This window comes from Notamacropus eugenii, chromosome 5, assembly GCF_028372415.1.
Source record: "Notamacropus eugenii isolate mMacEug1 chromosome 5, mMacEug1.pri_v2, whole genome shotgun sequence".
NCBI lineage: Eukaryota > Metazoa > Chordata > Mammalia > Diprotodontia > Macropodidae > Notamacropus > Notamacropus eugenii.
The window spans coordinates 266,338,441-266,357,967 of NC_092876.1; the positions used below are offsets into that span (position 1 = coordinate 266,338,441).

The 19,527-nt window shown below is 35.0% G+C and overlaps 1 protein-coding gene across 2 annotated transcripts in view; it reads right to left on the reverse strand.

Moving 5' to 3' along the window:
* Window positions 1-1,406: 1,406 nt before the first annotated feature.
* Window positions 1,407-19,527, reverse strand: part of STK17B (serine/threonine kinase 17b) — a 36,456-nt gene continuing 18,335 nt past the window's right edge. For both annotated transcript variants that reach the window (XM_072612734.1, XM_072612735.1), the window contains 6 exons: window positions 18,255-18,467; window positions 11,555-11,699; window positions 8,164-8,290; window positions 7,084-7,132; window positions 6,411-6,590; window positions 1,407-5,403 (listed from right to left, as the gene is read on the reverse strand). In XM_072612734.1, coding sequence (XP_072468835.1) covers window positions 5,121-5,403; window positions 6,411-6,590; window positions 7,084-7,132; window positions 8,164-8,290; window positions 11,555-11,699; window positions 18,255-18,467 — 997 coding nt within the window. In that variant the 3' untranslated portion in view covers window positions 1,407-5,120. The remainder of the gene's footprint in view (window positions 5,404-6,410; window positions 6,591-7,083; window positions 7,133-8,163; window positions 8,291-11,554; window positions 11,700-18,254; window positions 18,468-19,527) is intronic.

Consider the following 19,527-nt stretch of genomic DNA (forward strand, 5'->3'; position numbering starts at 1 on the left):
ATGAACCTCAAAAAAATGTTTTTTGAATGAATCATGAGCGATGTTAACTGTAACTGTTCTGCAGTTAAAATACCTTTGCAAGCTAACATACATTTAATCTTAAAGCTATTATTCCAGTCTAATTTATAATTACCTAAAATTGATTAGTTCACCTCCTCCTCTATCATTTTGATTAGAAACAAACATAGGCTTGCAATTAAATTCCTTGAAAATAAAAACTATCATGTAACTGAATGAATAAAGGTAAATGAAATGAATGAAAACATATTTAAGTGATTCCTACATCTTTGGCATTGTGTTAAGCACTCTAGGTGCAAATAAAGGAAACACTGCCCCTATTTTCAATCAAGGAGCTCACATTCTAATTTGGGGAAGACAACCCACTTAGTATGGTTCAACAGTATTAGCTTACATGTAACCCACTCCTGGTCAGATCCCTCAAGCACAAAAGGTCCAGTGGACTCGGTCATGTAGGATCTCCCATTCCCTTTGCCCCACCCTTCTACCTGAACCCTGACTTACAATTCTTATTCCTGTACGAGGAACAGAGGGAAATCTCACCTCGTTTAAGTTTGTCCTTCATGTGTCAGTCACCAAGTCCAAATTTTGTTTGTTTAGAACTCTCATCACTGTCAGTCGCTTTCCCTCCTTCCCAAGACTTGTGGACCTCCAGTGTCCTGGCTGCCATGATAGATGTAACCATTCACAACATTTAACAAGCTAAGTCACCAATTTTAATTCTACCCATAAGATGAACTATGGAGCCCTCCCACTGGCTGTGCTACTGAAACCTAAAGATCATCAGTCCCTTCTGTTCAACATGCTGTTCAGCAATCATGAGTTAAGTCAGATGAGCTTAAATACAAAAAGTTGATTAAAAACTCAGTCGAGGCTACCCTTGAATATTAATCATTTTACGGTGTCTCTGTGTTCCTTCTCATGACTGAAGATCTTTTTTCTCTTGTAGAATGAAACCACAGATCCTATAACAGCTGTAGGTCATCCACAACTGCTTGGTTGCCTGGGAATTAGTAACACTTATGTGACCTCATTTCCTCAGATCAAGCAAAAGTGGGAACCCAGGATGGCAGTGAGGTGGAAAACAATTTTTTTTGCATGCTAAGTCACTTTATAGACTATCAATAAACCAGGGAGTTAAATCAACAATTATGAGATTTGTCTGTACACTTATAACTTGTACACCAAAGGGTACCTATCATTTGTCTCAAATTTAAACAATTTCTGTGGAAGGGAGGGTTTAGCTTTTTATAATTGGTTCTACTGCTTTACCAAGTGGAAGACAGACCCTTCTGCAGGGCGGGGAGGAATTAAGATCATCACCTAGATGACAAAAGTACACTTTCAAAATATATCTGAGACTGCTTTGAAATAAAGACAACTGTAGGTACAAAAAAAAATGCCATTTAATTTACAATCAAAAGGCTCATTAAGTACATTGAATGAACAGTGCTCTAACAAAAGTCTAGATCACATCTGTCATTCTATCCTTAAAAACTTAAATTATCTAACAAAAGTTACCACAGGACAGTTGGACCTATACTTCAATTATATACATATTTTATAGTAAGTTAAAGCACTCTAAAAGATTCTTATAAAATTAGACATTTATATTAATCCAGAGAATTCAAACTTTGCTTTTATACTTTGAAAAAGTACAATTGTTTACACAATTCAAAAAAGTATTCATTACTAGGTGTTGGCTTCATATGGAAATCCAATTGCTAAATTGTAGATAGAGTAAGAAATGTAAACAATTTTAAAGATCAAAACAGATAAATGTTCCTTGGGGAGCAACACACTATTCCATGTGTATCTGTATGTAGATGTTTAAAGTGCTTTGTTTTTATGTTTTATACTTGCTGTAACTTTACGGTGGAAAATCAAGTCAAAGAGACCATAGATAATAAAATCCTAATTTTCTATTTTTAAGGTATTCTCCAACTCTTTGAACTCCATATTTAGAAAGCAAATTTTATTTTGCAAAATTATTATAATTTAGAATTAAACTTTAGAGCAGTTGAGAAATTACTGATATTTATTCCTATTAAGGTGATCTCCATTTTAACTTGGTGAAAATGCCCTACCTTTTTCATTTTTAATATAATATAATTTGGCCCTTTGGGAAAATAGAAATAAGATTTATAGGAGTCACTATGACTCAAAAATGAAAAAAGAATAATTATACATTTAGTTTTGGGTAGAAAAAAACTTAAATTTTTTTTAAATTACCAATGTATCCTTGAGGGATATGAAAAACATTGCAATTCAGTAAAAATGTTTTTCAACCTTTCTGCAACCTTTTCTGTATCATTTCAGTTTTGCCATTTTAAAGTAATTTTAAAACATCAGCAAAATTTCAGACAATAATTTTATAATTTATTCCTGAATTGCTTTTGTCCATTTTAAAGCTATAACTATACTGACCTTTATTTTGTGAAGTGAAGTTAGCAAACTAAAAATTTATTATTGTAGTCAACTAAAATAATAGGGAAAAAACCCCTATAAATCTCTGAAAAGTTCTTTTACTGTGGTTTGATAAAATAATATTTATACTATTTCATTATAGTTTTTCTTAGTTGCTTTTAAAGCAATTTAAGATGACACTTTATTTTAAACACTTCAGGTAGGAAACTTGAAAAGTTTAACATCTTGGAATAAGATCAGAAATTTTTAATGATCATGCATTTCAGAATAATACCTTCATTCACAGGATTCAACTTAATCTGAAACAATAAAAGGAGCCAGAAAATTATTTAAGGTGCTGCTTACTTTGCCCATTACTGGAAATACTTACATTCATTTTTATAGAAACAACTGAAATTTTACAAGGTAAGTGCTACCATAATTCAAGTTTTGCTGTCTTTTCACAATAAACCTTAATTAATTTTAGGAGATGAAGTAAATAATTGAAGTAGACTTTTAAAGATTTAACTTAAAATTTGATATATAATATATCCTTATAGCCAAAGGGGAAAGCAGAGATTGGCTGAATGTAAGGTTTTCCAGCAAAAAAAAAAAAAAAAGAAACTGATATGAAAGGCACCAAAAATATTTAGTGCTCATAATATTCAAACATTTTACATTTCTTGCTTGTTTCATTTATTGATGTGGACTGAGATCTCTGGACATGTGAGCATGTATTTTATCATAGAAAATGGATACATATAACCACTTCCCAATACCCTTGAGTGCCCTAACGTAATACTGATGAGAAATCAATGGAAACAATTATTATAAAACTATAAACCTTCGCTTTTATAGAGGAATGGGAAGATGCCCATTTTAGAATTTCTAGTCTGTTGTTTAAAAATTATTTCTTTATATATATATCGCACATGATATATATGTATATATATGTGTATATATATACGTATATATATATACGTATATATATATATACACAGACACATGATATAGGAAAAAAATTCTTTTGGCACCTGAGTTGAATAAAATAGATTCACAGGTCTTTGAAGAATCTAGGGTTATCATGAATCAAGAGTTGTGGAAACGATTACATATTTAAAACTTACACATATATATTGAACGCACAATTTCTCCCTAAAGAACTCTTGACAACATTAAGTAAATTCAATATTAAGGCCAAAGGACCCACCCACCCCTGTTTGCTGTTAGTAATACTGGTGATATCTGAAAGCTCTTACTGAGACATTTGGAGTTTTATGACTTTTAGGAAAGTAACTAGAGATGTTGTCCACCATTTTTAGCCAAAGTTGGCCTCTTCTTTAAGATGGAAGGTCAATAGGTCATGAAATCTCCCATTACCTTGCCTTATGCTGTCCTACTGGGATGACAAAACATCTGCTAATGAAGGTCACTCTTTTTGTACACCTTTAAGGACTGGCTAGGGAGAAGTGTGTCTCCCTTCCTTGTTTGGATATTTTTCAAGGACACCAAGGACACCAGGTGGCAATCTCTGGAGTAAATCCAAAAAAAAGTGATGTTTTACAGTATTCAGTTATTACACAGGCCACCACAGGACCTTATGAAATTTGTCACTCACTATGAGCTGTATGTGTACAAAAGATGTGTTAAGGGGCTTGTTCCCAACATTATTTAAAAGCCATTGAGTGTGGCTCTTTCCTGGACTCTACTCATTTGTACTTTAGCGAGACTGTGCTCTAACAGCTTCCCCTCAGACCTATTTCTATTTTGAATGATTGGTTTCAGATTCTTCATTTCATTATTCTGCATCCTAAATTCTGTTACTTACTTCCATAGCTAAATTTGGCCATATACTCTTCTCTCCTCCATAGATATGGCTGCTTAACAACAGGGAATACTCTACGAGCAACCATCACAAGGCTTTGCCCGCTATTCGTAACCATCTTCCAAACTGTATTTGAATGGGTATATTTTGGGGGTGGGGAAAAAACCTATTAAGACTACAAAACCCAAGTTCCAAAACACTTTCCTGAGTGACAAACCACAGAGGAAGTTCCTATTGTTTCTTTTCATCAAGAAAAATATCACTTTCTTTGTACGATGCATGCAGAACCAGAAAACTGAGGGCTGAATGTTCTTCTCAGTTGCAAGATGGTTCCTGGGTTTTAGGTGGAAAGTGTAGTAAAGGGAACAGCTTAATTCTGATGTTGCTGTTCTAAATGAATTCAACTGATAGAAGGATAACACAGCATTTGCCCTAAGGGAAAACAATAGACTAACTTTCAATTTCTTCATTCTGCTGTATTTACGTCAACCAAAAAAATTACCAAAAGTACTTAGTTGGTACTGTAGAGCAATTCTTTGGCAAACCTACGGAAATTTAGCTTAGTTTCTTTTATTTACAGAATATACAGCTAAAAATGTTCAAAATGATTCATTTTTGGAGTAATATTTGAAATGTGCAAATATACTATTTAAATTTTCTTCTCTGGTGAGTTCTGTGGTTCCAGGACAGGGAACAAGATCTCTTATTATGAACCAATGATTTAACACAAATACATTTCCTTCAATCTTTCCCCAAATCAAAAGTGCATGTTCAGTATAAGCACATTATACATGAAGCTACAAAACATAACATCTCACAGGCAACACTGCAGTGGATTTTAAATTCAGTTCAAATGATGAAGAGAAAGTTGCTAGCACAACAAGTCTGGAACAAGTTCCTGGGGATTATGCAAGGAATCATCAAAACGAAATCGTTTGGAAACCGTACTAATGTCCTCAGGAATATTCTCCTTATCTTCTCGGTCGCCACAGGTTCCATTACAGGTAGGTTTAATGGTTTTGTCTTCTGAGTTTCTGATTGTGTGCTCTTGAGTTTGAGAAGAACAGGAAGTTTCTTCAGGATGAAACAAGTCCATAAAGTCCCGCTGCTGGAGCCAAGGATGAGAGAGACAGTCTTCTGCTGTTGGTCTGTCCCTGTGAACGAAACGAAGAAGGCTCAGAGTAGTCTCCTATCACACCAGAGAATGCTCTCAGTTCTCTGGATCTTTTCTTTGAAACAACAAGGCCTAATCTGGAAAGACAGGTTAATAGAACTAGCTGTAAGCCCTCAATAAGAATGCGTGGTCCTTGTCCAGGGTCTACATTCACAAAAGTACTTAGAAAGTACTCAGTTTTTCTTTGCCGTGGCCTTCTTATGTTCAAAATGGGAATACCATCTGTTGTACATCTTAATAGGCTTGGTGATTAAGATCAGAAAGGGAAAATTTCTGAGCTCTTCTGTTATAAAAGAAGCCACCTAATTATGATATTAGGCAAAGATATCATGATTAACATCACACAGCCAACCTTCAACTGTGACTAAACAAACTCACTTTAAAGAAGTCCAGTTATAGAGAATTTCCTCAACACTTCCACACAATTCCTATACCAAACTTTAGATTCCTTTCAGTCACGTAAATTGCATCTAATTATTCTGTCATAATTCAGAAAGGTTAATTTTTAGCCCACTCTTAAATGCAAGATGTGTATGTGAGAGGCAGCATGGCTTGGTGGAGAGTCTGTTGGACTTTGATTCAGAAATACTTGGATTCAAAACCTCTCTTAACATTTACTAGCTGTGTGAACAGGGGCGAGTTATATAACCTCTGTGAACCTCAGGCAACTCTATGAGACTACAGTGACCTGTACTGGTGGAGGGAGTTCTCACATCTTGAGTTCCCAAACCAATGAAACTGAAGGTCCTAGATGTACTGTGGTATAATATGTATGTATACAATATGTTTATATGTGTGCACACCTATAAAATGCCAAAAAAATTTTAAGAAACAATTTTTAAGATATGAGTTAAAATTTTATTTCTTCAGTCCCACCTTAGCAATTTATCTGAATTAATGAAAATATACATACATATATATATATATATATATCCTTTACTGCTCAAATAGCATACTTTGTTGATATTCATTGATTATATTACTTACTCTGGGTTTTTTACTAAAAGACACTGAATAAAGTCTTTGGCCAGCTGTGAGACTGTTGAAAACATTTCTTCAGAATAATCCACATTGACTTGAGAAATATTGAGGTATGTTTCCTGATTATCTTCTCCCACAAATGGAGATGTATGCATTAATAACATGTATGCAATTATGCCAACATTCCTGAAAAAGAATCAGAAAAGAAAAAAATTCCTTAGCTGAGAAAGTTAGAAGAGGAAAAAGTTGGGGAAGATGGGTTCAATTTTTAACATGTTAAATTTAAGGTGAATTAAACAGGCAGGTAAAAACAGGAGTGCCTTCTGCCTGCATATAATGTATTTTACATATTTATGATTTAAGTTTGCTGTCATAAAATAATAAAATGATGAAAATTGTATAATATTGGGAAATGCTTTTTCAGTGCTTAATATGGCTATTTGAGTCAAGTAATAAGTAGAATAATTTTAAAACTCTCATGTAGCAAATGAATCTCCAACATCAAGTGTTATCAATCATAATTAGTTTTTGACACTTCCCAACAGATACCCAAACAATCCCCTTTCCACCCTAAATTATGTAATCCACATTAGAAAATTTGCAACTTAAAATGTTCTGATAGAAAAAATGTTAAAATGGTTAAGACAGAAAAATTTGAAGATAGTCAACTAAAACTTACCACATGTCTGTTGCTGTGGTAATAGGATCATAGTTCAAAACTTCTGGAGCTGAAAAGTAAAAGCCGAATTACACATCATGTTTAAATTACTTTTATTTAAGTAGCTTTTCATGTTTGTTTTTGACTTTGGAAAGACTGAGAACTCACGAGATTATCTGGTTAACACATTTAGTGCAATGTCAAGCACGCGATTGGCTGATCATTAAACATATTTGTCAATGAATAACTGCTCAAAGAAGTCCAAAGCACACTGAATGGCTCTTGTCTGAGTAGTAAAATTTCACTAGTCCAGACTAAGTGTAGGGAGAGTCAATCTGAACAAAAATGGCAAATTCTATACTATTTTTCCCATTTGTTTTCACACAAATAATTTCAGCACAACATTCTTGAATTCCAATAGGTTCCTTTTGTCACTATTACTTTAGCACCCCCTTTCTGTACAGCATTGTACGCTTTTAAACAATGGCACGGAACGCGCTGGTCCACTAGCCCTGCTGCTCTTTGCCCCTCCTCTCAGAAGCATGCAGCAGCTAGCTGGAGTCTTTCCCAGCTACTTTTCACAGACATTAGGCAGGTCTGACCGGCCTTTTAAAATCTGAAGGAGCTTAAGGTGAGCCGTTTGCTACAGCTGGACTCTACTTTGTAACCTGTTACTAGTTTTGTTAGCCTACACTGTTGATTTTATCTCCACTTTCACAGCCCAGTACTTTTTGGCTGCCAATTGCTTCAGACCTTGAGTTTAACACCTGGTACTGAATTCTTCATCTCTGTTAGACAGTCCAACCTTTGGCTCTCTTCTCCCTCAAAGACTCTCAATGAGTTTTCTTTCTGTTAACAACCTCAATATCAATAAGTCCCAGATCAATTATTGATCTATTGCTGGCCTGGTGACACATGGTACAAAAGCTTAGTCAGCATCAAAGAAGACTCATGGATTCCACCAAAAATATGCTGAGTAAATATGTACTGGAAACAGATGTCTCAAATAATTCTCTCTACACTGCTTTTTTAAAGCACTGTTTTGTTTTTTAAAAAAAAGTAATTTAATTCAGCTATAGAAAGTAATAGGAAAATTCTTACCTAGGTATTCAGGAGTTCCCATTATTTCCCTCAGTTCACACGCATTCCCTATTTTCCGAGACATTCCAAAATCTACAATTTTTATATCTCCGAGTGGAGATGTGCTGCTTAATAAGATATTCTGAGGCTACACAAAAGAAAATACAAAGATTATTAATGTATTATGAAATAGCTTAATAATGTTAAAACCTCAACACTAATTTCAGGCAAGAAATAAACCAAATTTGAATTCATTCAGTTATGATTATTTTGGAATCACTGAAATATGAGGCAAAAATGGAAATATTATGTCTACATACCTAAATTCATAATTCATAGTTAAAGTTCAGGTTTCATTGTAAATACTTTTTATAAAGGAGAATTACAACACTAAATCTTCCAGATTAAAATCACTTATAGGTTTTATTTTTGTTTGTGACTGGACCTGCAGTTTCACAGATTTGGGGAACTATTGTAAGATGGCTCAGTGGATAGTGTTGGGCCTGGAATCAGGAAGACCTCACTTCAAGTCTGGCCTCAGACACTTACTAGCTGTGTGACCCTGGGCAAATGACTTAATCTCTGCTTGCCTTAAACCACTGGAGAATGAAATGGCAAATCACTCCAGTGTCTTTGCCAAGAAAATCCTATAGACAGCATTGGTGTGCTATGATGTACTGGGTCATAAAGAGCTGGACATGACTGAGCAACCACAGCAAAACTTCCACTACCAATGCAGGTCAAATCAGCACCTGCTCTGAAACCATTTTTCAAGAACTGATTACCTGGGGGACTATGAGGGTACTCTAGGTGATATAACCAGTAAGTGCAAAGGATAGTATTTTACACCAGAGGCCTTCTGAGGCCCGTTCTCTTATGCTGTGCTGCTTCTTTTATGTTCTCTTTTTGAAGTTCATAATTACATAATTCATGATCTTCAGTGTTTTACAGACATAAAAATATCACACTACTTAAATGTCAAAGTTGATCACAACTATTTTAATTGCAAGCTTTCTAATGTAGATTTTGAAACTCAAAGTGAAGGTAAGATTGTTTGGGTGTCTGTTGGGAAGCAACTGCTGAGCCAAAACAAAATGCAAGACATTTTTAAACATAAAAGAACTTTGCTGTGAAAAAATAAATGTGGATTACATAGAGCCTTTTCTGATGATTCAGGGTCATCATGAGGAATAGCAATTATTTCACTATCCTATACTTTGCCCTCCTCAGCGGCTACAAAGGCACCTGAGTCTATGTCTTTCTGTGCTGAATAGTCGAGGTGCAAAGCGCTATTTTTTTTAATGGTTGCTTTTTATAATTTTGCTATCTTCTTCCTGCCAGGTCTTCAGGATATCCAGCTCTATTAGCTCATCATCCCCTTAATTTGTTGCATCTAATCTGTTGTGATAACCACTATCTTTCTACAAACCAACTCTTCCAGTTTATCTTAAAGTAACACTTTTCACATACTCCAGTCAAGCTTGACTACTCACTGTTTTGTGCCCTGAAAACTCTTAGCACATTGCTTCAGAACCTTTGCTCATAGCAGGTACCTCTTAACCCCCATCCCTACTTATTGAAATATTACCTATCCTTCCAAATCCAGTTCAAAACTACCTATTCCAAAAGCCTTCTAATGGTCCTTCCACCAGAAGTAATATCTTTCTTCAGAAATTGCACAGTTCCTTCTTTATCCATCTTGTTATTATAAACATTATTATTATAAACAATTTTTGTACACACGAGAAAAGCCTCACCAAAATTTCCTAAGCTGCCTGATCATGGCATGAGTTCTGGAAGCCTGTCTCAGCAGAGTTCACAATCTCACATGTCCCAGCAAGTTGGAAAGGTATCAAGTAGAGGCCCCTAGGACTATATTTTTGTCATATAAGGAGTAGCCTACCTAAATTTAGAGAGGCTCGTCACCAGGATGGCCACAGGCGAGAACGAATTTTTATTTTAGCTATGACTCAACAAGACTATCTACTAAAAGGAGTTATAATATTCATACTATAATATATTCATATAATATTCATAGTAGGTGCTAGACGTGGTATCAGGAAGACCTGAATTCAAATCCTGATGTAGGCGCTTAAAAGCTGTGTGACCCTGGGCAATTCACTTAACCTTTTCACAGCTGGAGATGATAGCACATACCTTAAAAGGTTGTGAGGACAAAATGATATTATAGGCAATGTGCTATATGAATGTTAGCTATTGGTATTATCATCTTTACTAGTAGATGGAATACCCACACTGGCAAAATCAAAGCTCCTAGGTATTATATGGTACTATTATGCATGTCTTTTTCTCAGTTAGATACAAGAGTTCTTTAAGGGCACGCATTGTTTCTTAATTATTTCCCTTACCACTTAGAACATATTTTTATTGTTTAGCTGTTTCAGTTGTGTCTGACTCTTTGCAATCCCATTTAGGGTTTTCCTGGAAAAGATACCAGAGTGGTTTGCAGTTTCCTTCTCCAGCTCATTTTACAGATGAGGAAACTGAGGCAAACAAGGTTAAGTGAGTTGCACAGGGTCACACAGCTCGGAAGTGTCTGAGGCGAGAGGTGAACTCAGGTCTTCAAGCTGATCCAGGCTCTGCACTCTATCTACTGTTCCCCCTTAGAACACACAGGATTTATTTTAATTCTTTTTTGAATTTGTTGCTCTGAGATGGGCAACCACATAATCAAGTTAGTTTGATTTGGGTCTAAAGAACAATTAGGCTCTGAGAGAAGATCTCTTTTTCTGAGAAAATTGCGTGAATTGAGCTTGTGAACTTTGCAAAATTCATTTTTCATGTTTAGAGGACTTTTCTGCTCATTTCCCTGTTTTTAATTATGTTCTTGTAACTGAAGTAGATGGCTAAATGACTTCTGGACAAGTAGAGTATTATTGTACTCTAGCCTCCATTAATTGGAAGTTTGTGATAACGTCCCATGGGCTGAAGTTTACTATGAAGAAATGATCTGTCTGGCAAATTAAGTTTATCGAATAGTTCTGAGGAATTTTTCAACTAACTTAAAATTTTTAAAGGAATTTAGACTATATGCTGAGAACTACAGATATTTGCTCATCACATCAGGATGGAACATACCTTTATTTAAAACAGCAGTTAGTTTAGAAAAAAATTAAGACTTTTCACTAATTCAGATCCGCTAATCCATGAATTAACACAAATCTGTGGGACTTCAATGTTCTTACCAGGAAGGAGTATAACATATAATGATAGTTTTTGTAATCTTATGGCTAAATTGAGGGCTTCATATGAACATACAAACAGGTCTATGCAATATATAAGTCAAAACACATAATGAAATTGTAGGATGCCAATATATTCTTTGACCTTGCTAACTGAAAACTAGACAGGAAAAGAAACACTACATGTAACAAGTCACATGTAACATTACCTTCAAATCAAGGTGCACAATATTGTTTTGATGTAGATAAGAAACTCCTTCCAATATTTGTCTAATAAGTCTGATGATATCATTTTCAGAGACTATTTCAACTAGGTCTGGTAAACATAGGTTGAAAATTTCTCCACCTGCAGCACTGAAAGAAAATCCAAATAAAATCAGATTAAACATTTTTACACTAATTTATCCAAGATAATATTTCTGGGTTGTAACTTTTACTGAAATAATTTCTATTTTAAGTTTAAACAAATAAGCTGTTTAGCCAACACATTCATTTAATAAGATGAAAAGAAATAAATTTAATGAGAAAGAACAAGAATGTTTATTATAGAAATTATATAAATTTCGGGTTTAGAAGTCAATGCTGTTCTGACTGCCATATTAGCCTGCCTCTTCCTTGTAAATTAAGTACCACTAAGAAAAGCTGAAGGCCAGTGTTACTTTTCACTAGGTGACTTGAAGTATGCTTGTGATAACTTCATGTACAACATGTTGGTAGCCTCCTTATATTAACATGGTTGTGCAGACCATGGAAATGAAGTAAAAGATTATTTGACTATCCATTTTAAAAATGAAATTAAAATACCTTTCTGGTCTATAGGACAAATTGCAACAGTAAAAAAAAACCATACTGCTTGCAATTACTTTTGGTTAATTTGATGGCTAAAGAGAGCAGAATTAGGTAATTAAGTCTCTAAATTAAAATTCTGATCCAAAACTCATCTGTATTGATAAACACCTGGCAAATTCAAGTTCAAATAATTAGTTGATATTCTGATGCACCATGAGGTCCTAAAGAAACAAAAAGTTCTGGGAAGGATTTAAAAATAATTTTCACTTGTAATCACAATAGACTTAATAAACTTAAAGAGTATTTACCTTTAGCAAATGAGGGAAAAAAATTCTCTAAGGCTTCACACGTGTTTATTCAATATAATCACAACTCAAGTAATATAAATATTAACTCTAGAGCTTCTCACTAACCTAGAACTTTAAGTATATACATATGAAAGACTATCTATCTGGCCAGTAACAAGCTTCCCAGAATCCTTGGGCTTCTGAAATGACTCCTACTATAGAGATAACTTCACTTTTACCCAAAAGATGTCTTAGTGGTGAAGTACAGGAGTATCAGAGCCCCTAATGACAATAATCATGACCAAGGAATTTATGACCAACATACATACTGTAATAAGCTGGCAAACCATACAAAAGGAAAAGAATGCTTGTTTCCTAGTTGGTAACATCTGCAAGGGGCTAAATGTTTTCAGGACAGGAAGACAGGTTATAAGTTCTAGAAGTAGATGAGATGGAGAAAACCAGAGACAAGAGAATAAGAATATGTTGCTTGGATAAGGTAACCAGCATTTGCTCTGGCAATGGAAAAGAAAAGGATCAAGAATAAGAAAAGAAGACAGAAAAGTTCTATGCCCTGTGGAGGAGGGAGTCAAAAAGCCAGAACACCTGTACCTCAGGAAGCTGTTAAGGGCATCAGTGTAACAGGTTGGCAGCGTACCGACTAGTAAGACTCATACAATGTTTACTTATACAATGTGGTATTGCAGCACAGTGATACCACCCTTTACAGCTACTTTTACAATACAGTATAATTATTTTTAAAAGACAGAGAAGTATATAGTACATTTTATAAAGATTGCTAAAGTAAAAAGTAAAAATAAGAAAGTTCTAGCACCCAGAAATTAAACTTCTAGCTATCACAATAACTAGAATTTTCACTATGAACAACTGAACATATTTCTTAACAGAAAACATTAATAATCAAAAGAAAATAGTAGTTTATTCAGGTAGTTCTAAAAGCCTTAATTAAATGGACAGAAAACAAACAAACAAAACCTAAATCCCTTTTATTTAATGAGGCTTTTGGGATGGGATAGCTTTTTGTTTTGAAATCCTTTCTTGTTCTGAATTATCTTATAGGACTTAGGAAGACAATTGAGTCTCTATAATTAAAGAGCTATAGGGGAAATATCACCAAATATAATGTCCTATATCAACTCCAACAAGATAAAATGGCAATTTTCTAGAGGTGCTTAAATGTTTCAATAATTTTTTCACTACACATTGCAAGAAAATAGGCTTGACTATTTTCATTTATCCAAAGCTTAGCATGGATTCTAGGCAAAACAATCCCTTAATCACTCGAATAACCTTCAACGACTGAACAATTCTGTTAAAATTCACTGACAGTATAAGTGCCAAAGAGACTTGACTTAAGGAATAATTTCACAAATCAAAATGATAGTTTTTGATGACGGTTTTGCTCCACAAAGAGCACTTCTTAAAATCATGTTGTCAGATGGTGAACAAATATTTTATCCCCATTTTGCTGATATAGAGACAGTGCCATACAGGGATATTAAGTATGAACTGAGGAGACAATAACCAGGTACTCTATATTCATATCATAAGGCTTTTGAAAGTAGGGCAGATAAAAATAAGTCACTTCTCATGATCTAGTGCTTTGTGTATTAGATCATATTGATGTATTATATTAATAGTCTAAGGTCACTTCTTTCACCTGAAAATGCTGAGACAGAGGTATTGTAATTTGAAAAATGATTTAAAAGTAAAAGCAGCAGTTCATGAAAAAAAATTACAGATAAAAAGACAAGAATTAAGTTGAAGATTTCATTTCATTTGATAAGCTGTACTACCAAGAAATAGTATAATCACTTTTAAGGTCATAATGCAGTCAGTAGGCCCTGTAAAATAAGAGATTTGTATGATCATCAATTTAGACCTGGAAGCAACCTTAGATATTTCTAGCCTCATTTCCTGATAATATAAATGGGGCCCCTGAAGCCCACGGATCCGGGGTAGAGGTGGTCAATTGACCTCTGCTACATAGGAGTTAAGTAGCAGAGTTGGGAAATGGATCCAGCTTCTCTGAACACCCAAATCCACATTTTTTCCCAGCTTCTCTGAACACCCAAATCACACTGTCTGCAGTATTGTTAGTCTCTTCTAATTGTAATTTTAATGAAAATTGCACAGTGTCCCGAAGCCAATCTTTAAAATGTTATTTTAGAAGAAGTTCCTTCTGAGCCCTTAAAAGCCATGCCAACAAAACATGAGCAGGCTCTGCTTGGCTGGAAATGCACCAAATACAAGCTTCATAATCTACCTATGTCACTTAGGAAAAGCAGTCTAGGTAAATCAGAAAAAGTCACCAGGTGACCCATTTTTTGGCTGCAGCAACTCATGGAACTAACGATTAAGACATGAAGACATTGTGCTCTGCCTAACTGAGCTGAGTTCTCATATTAATGAAATTATGGAACTTTGAAAAGATCTAAGGGTTTAACCTAACTGGCAATTTGCAGAATAATCTCGACTGGGGCCTCTCCAAAGCAAGGCAATTCTTTGACACCTACCCAAGCAGTTCAGTGTGCCACTCACCAGAGCGATTTTCTTGAGCCTTTTGTGCCTCCAGGGACTCCTCTTTTCCTCACTCCTAACAGGTGGAGACCTTGACTTACACTTCACTGAAAAACTTGAGGCCATTTGCCAACAGCTCCCTTTTCTCCTCATCTCGTCTCACGTCACGTGGATGCCTTCTGCCACTATCTCCTCCTTCACCTCTCTGACACTGTCAAGGTAAACTCCTCTGTGTGAGCTCTTGATTCCATTCCATCCTATTTCTCTAGGAGACCAACTCCTCTATCACCCCCACTCTCTCATTATTCTTCAGTCTTTCACTATCTACTGGCTCTGTCCCTGATGCCTATAAATACACTCATGTGCCCTCCATCCTTGAAAAAATTCTCACTTGATCTGACCATCCCTGGTAGCTATTAACTTATATTTCTCCTCCCTTTCATGGCTAAACAACTTGAGAAAGAAGTCTACAAGTAGAGTTCCCACTTCCTCCCCCCTTACTTTTAAAGTCTCTGCAATCTGGTTTCCAACCAAATCATTCAACTGAAATTTCTCTCCGAAGTAACCAATGGTTTCTTAATTGCCAAATCTAATGGTCTCTCCTCAATCCTCAATTTTTTTACCTTTCTTCATCTTTGCCATTGTCAATCAGCCTTTTCCTGATACTCTCTCTGCTCTAGATTTTTCATGACACTCTCCTGCTTCTTCTCCTAGCTGAATAGTCCTCCATTTCCATTTCTGGTTATTGGTTCTTCATCTAGGCTATGCCTCTGATGGTTGTCCCCTAAGGATCTGTCCTTGGATATTCTTTCTTCTTCATCTATACTATTTCACTTGATCTCATTAGCTCCCATGGATCCATTTATTAGCTCTATATCGATGATTCTCTGATCTGTTTACTCAGCCCTAATCTCTCCCCTGACCTCCAGTCCTACACCTTCATCTTAAAATGGACATTCCATAGAAATCCCAAACTCAGCTTGTCCAAAATTGAATTCATTGTCTTTTCTTCTAAGCCCTCTTCTCTAAGTTCCTATGATTGTCCTATGACTCTCAGTCATACAATCTCTAAGTCCTCATTCACTCACCCCACATACTGAATCTGCTGTTACTTGTATCTACCTTCAGATCTTCTTGCAGACATGCTTAACAACATCTCTTAAATACATTTCCTTTTGTCCTCTGACACAGCCAGCAACTTCATACAGGTCTTCACTACCTCTTACTTGGGAGTATCACAACAGCCTGTTGGTTGGTTTCTCTGCCTCAAGTCTCTCTCCCACTCTAGTCTGTCCTCCACTTTGCTGCCAAATTGATCTTCCTGAAAGCACAGGACTCTTACTATATCATCCCCCTACTCAATAAACTCTAGTACACTGGCCTTCTTGCTGGTCTTTGAATAAAACACTCCATCTCCTTACTTTCATATCCATCCTCCTCCATATGGTATTTTTGGTAATAAATACTGATAACAAAATCAAAGGTCCATTCATTGAATAGTGTATTAAAGTTAAAATTTTGAAAGAGGAAGATGTATTTTTTTTAATATAACTAAACTATATATATTTTATGGAGCAATAAGAACTAAATTCACTTTTTTAGGGTCACATCAAGTAAAGAAGACAGTGGTTACTATGTGAAAAAAACTTCATAAAAATCTTGGCAGATGTCATGAGAAGGGAAATACAACATTTTCTTTTTTAATTAACAAAGACTGGATAAGGTATTATTAGGGCAGGCATATATCATGTAGCATATGCTGGATATATTACTTTGTGTATGGACACTATCACTTTAATTTTAGTTTTAGTTCTAAAGAAGAGCTAATGTTACCTTGCAACCCAAGGATTATACTCTGCTGGCACAGCTTTCAAGAAATCAGTAGGAACTACATTAGATATAATGTCTTACTCTATACCAAGTATGTTGTGGTGGTGGTGTTCTTTAATGCATTGCAACTCTAGCTAAATGTAAATTTTAATACTAATAAATTAATAGGTTAGTAGGAAGGGGAAAAAATCTCTTTCTCAAATCATGATTCAACCTGAGTTATGATTCTAGGATTTCAAAGCTATTGTCTTTGCACTGAATTACTACAAGTCACTGGAAAATAAGCTTCTCTGGCTTGTACTATTACTTCTTCTGCTACTGCTTACAAGAAGTGCACAATTTTTAGGGTACCATTGGATCCACATCTTAACCTGTTAAAAGACATCTGCACAGAATGCTAAATGGAATTTATAATTGAACTAAAATACGCTCAAGATATATTTTTGAAGGTGGGTCAGGGAGGTGAGAGACAGAGAAAATAAATGCTTGTTAATTGGGAAAAAAATTAAATAAAAAAGAACATGAAAATCTCCATAATATATTGAACTTGACCACTGCTAAAACAAGTATGACACAAAGATTTCTTCCCACATCACTCAAACTCAGTCATAAGAACTAAAATGTGTAAAGAACTTTACAGTTTACAATGTGCTTTTTCAACAACCTCTGTTGTGAGGTAAGTTGTCTAATTACCATTAGCCTCATTTTACAGAGAAAACTGAAGCTTAGGGAAGTTAAGGGTCTTCTCTGTGGCCGTCTATTTAGAAAACGTTAGAGCTGAAATCTGAAGTTAAGTTTCTCATTTGCCAACTTAACAATACTGAGTTTCTTTGACACAGTTTTAGTTAGTTCTTATCATTGATTGATAGAGCTTTAAACAGTTATTTTCTTAAGGTAATAGCTGGTCAATGGAAGGTCTAGAACAGGGATGTTTGTTTTTCAATTGACCATGACTGATGTTTTCAATGGATGGTTCGGGCCCAATTTTAACAACAACTAAAAAAAACCCCACGATCTCTTCTCTAAAACAAGAATTTAGATTTTCTGACTCTATTTCAGAGATAGTTCTACTGAACGCTTTCAGCTATGAAATTAAATGAGTGATTCAGGCAAATATACGTACATTGGTAAGGTAAAGAGAAGAGATGGAATGTAACATAAAGCTTTGTATTTCTTAAACAGTGTAAAAAAAATAAAGAAGGTAAGAGGCAGAAATTTTAGCTGGTTTCATGTGATTGGGTGCTTTCTTTTTTATGTAAAGAAAGTAATTCCCCAACATAGAGGACAAAGTATTTGTTAATAAGTTTTTGACATGGAACTCTTAGCAACTCATTAAAATCGCTACACATATTAACATGAGATTGTTCTGAAAATATTTGTTTCTTTGCTCTTGATGTATCAAAAAATAAACCCTGCTGATCAGTTACTAATTTATCACAAAACTGGTAAAACGCATACTTACTACTCCAACACCAAAATGATTTCATTCGAAGTTTCATAGACTTCGTGGAGATTAATCACACGGGAACTGGACTCTGCTAATTCTAGCACAGCGATTTCATGCAGGATCTCTGCTCGACAATCTTGGCCTCTTCTTCTCTTCTTTAGAAATTTAGCAGCATATTCTTGGTCGGTGGATTTTGAAATACACTGTCTGACCACAGCAAATTTTCCTCTGAAAAAGAGAGGGAAAAATCAACTATGGTTTTTAAATCAAAGAGCCAGATACAGAGTAATTCCTCTGAGAGCATCAAGCCTTTCAAATATCCATACCACCTGGTACTTGCCATATCTTTGTTTCCAAACTAAGACTACATTTTTATCTGTTACATAAACTGTGTGTTCGGTTACATCAAGGAAACTATGGCAGCTCATCAAACCCAGTCTTACAAAGAGGGCAATAATAATGAAACAAAATGATTTTCTTGCCTTAAGAGACTGAGATGATTGATTGCTTAGATAGATATTAAAAGTTGGTCTTCAAAATTGTAATGGATAAGAGTAAATTATGATTCTAAAGAATACAATGGATGAAACAAGACTGAAAAATCAATGGTGAACCAGTGTGATAGAGAAATAAAGAAGTTACTCTCTCAGGCAAATTGATTTTAAAGTTTAGTCAGGTGTATATATATTGCTCCTTTAAACTATTACCAAGTGTACACGTGGTGGAGGCCACTGACCAAAACAAACAAAGACACAAATATCACCCTCACAACAAGGAGGTAAGGGGATTTTAAAGTCCTGCTTTACAGCTATTTAGATTTTCCCAAGTATTAATATTTATAAAAGTAATTTACTGCCCACATACATTAAGTTATTTGTATTCAAGGCTAAGGAGAGGAATCTTTTGTGAGATTTTTCATTCAAATATTTTAAATGTCTTATAAACATGAAAACTGACCATCAAGATTTATTTCCATAAACACATAAAACTATCAATCTCATTCTCATTTCTGCTCTAATCATCAGAAAACAACTCCTCTCATTAATATAGTTCCTTAAAACAAAAATGCAGCTTACTTGATCTTAGTAAATATTACTTCAGTGGAAAGCAAAAACTGTGTTTAAAGCAAAAATTACAATCTGAAATTTTTTTTAAATCTAGAAAATAGGCAAAAATCACAGCCCTTGCCCTCAAGGTCTCAACAATCCAATGGGTAAAACAAGCAAGCTATGTACAGGATAAATAGGAAATAATTAAGAAGACAGTAGAGTCCAGGGGGTGTGGGAAA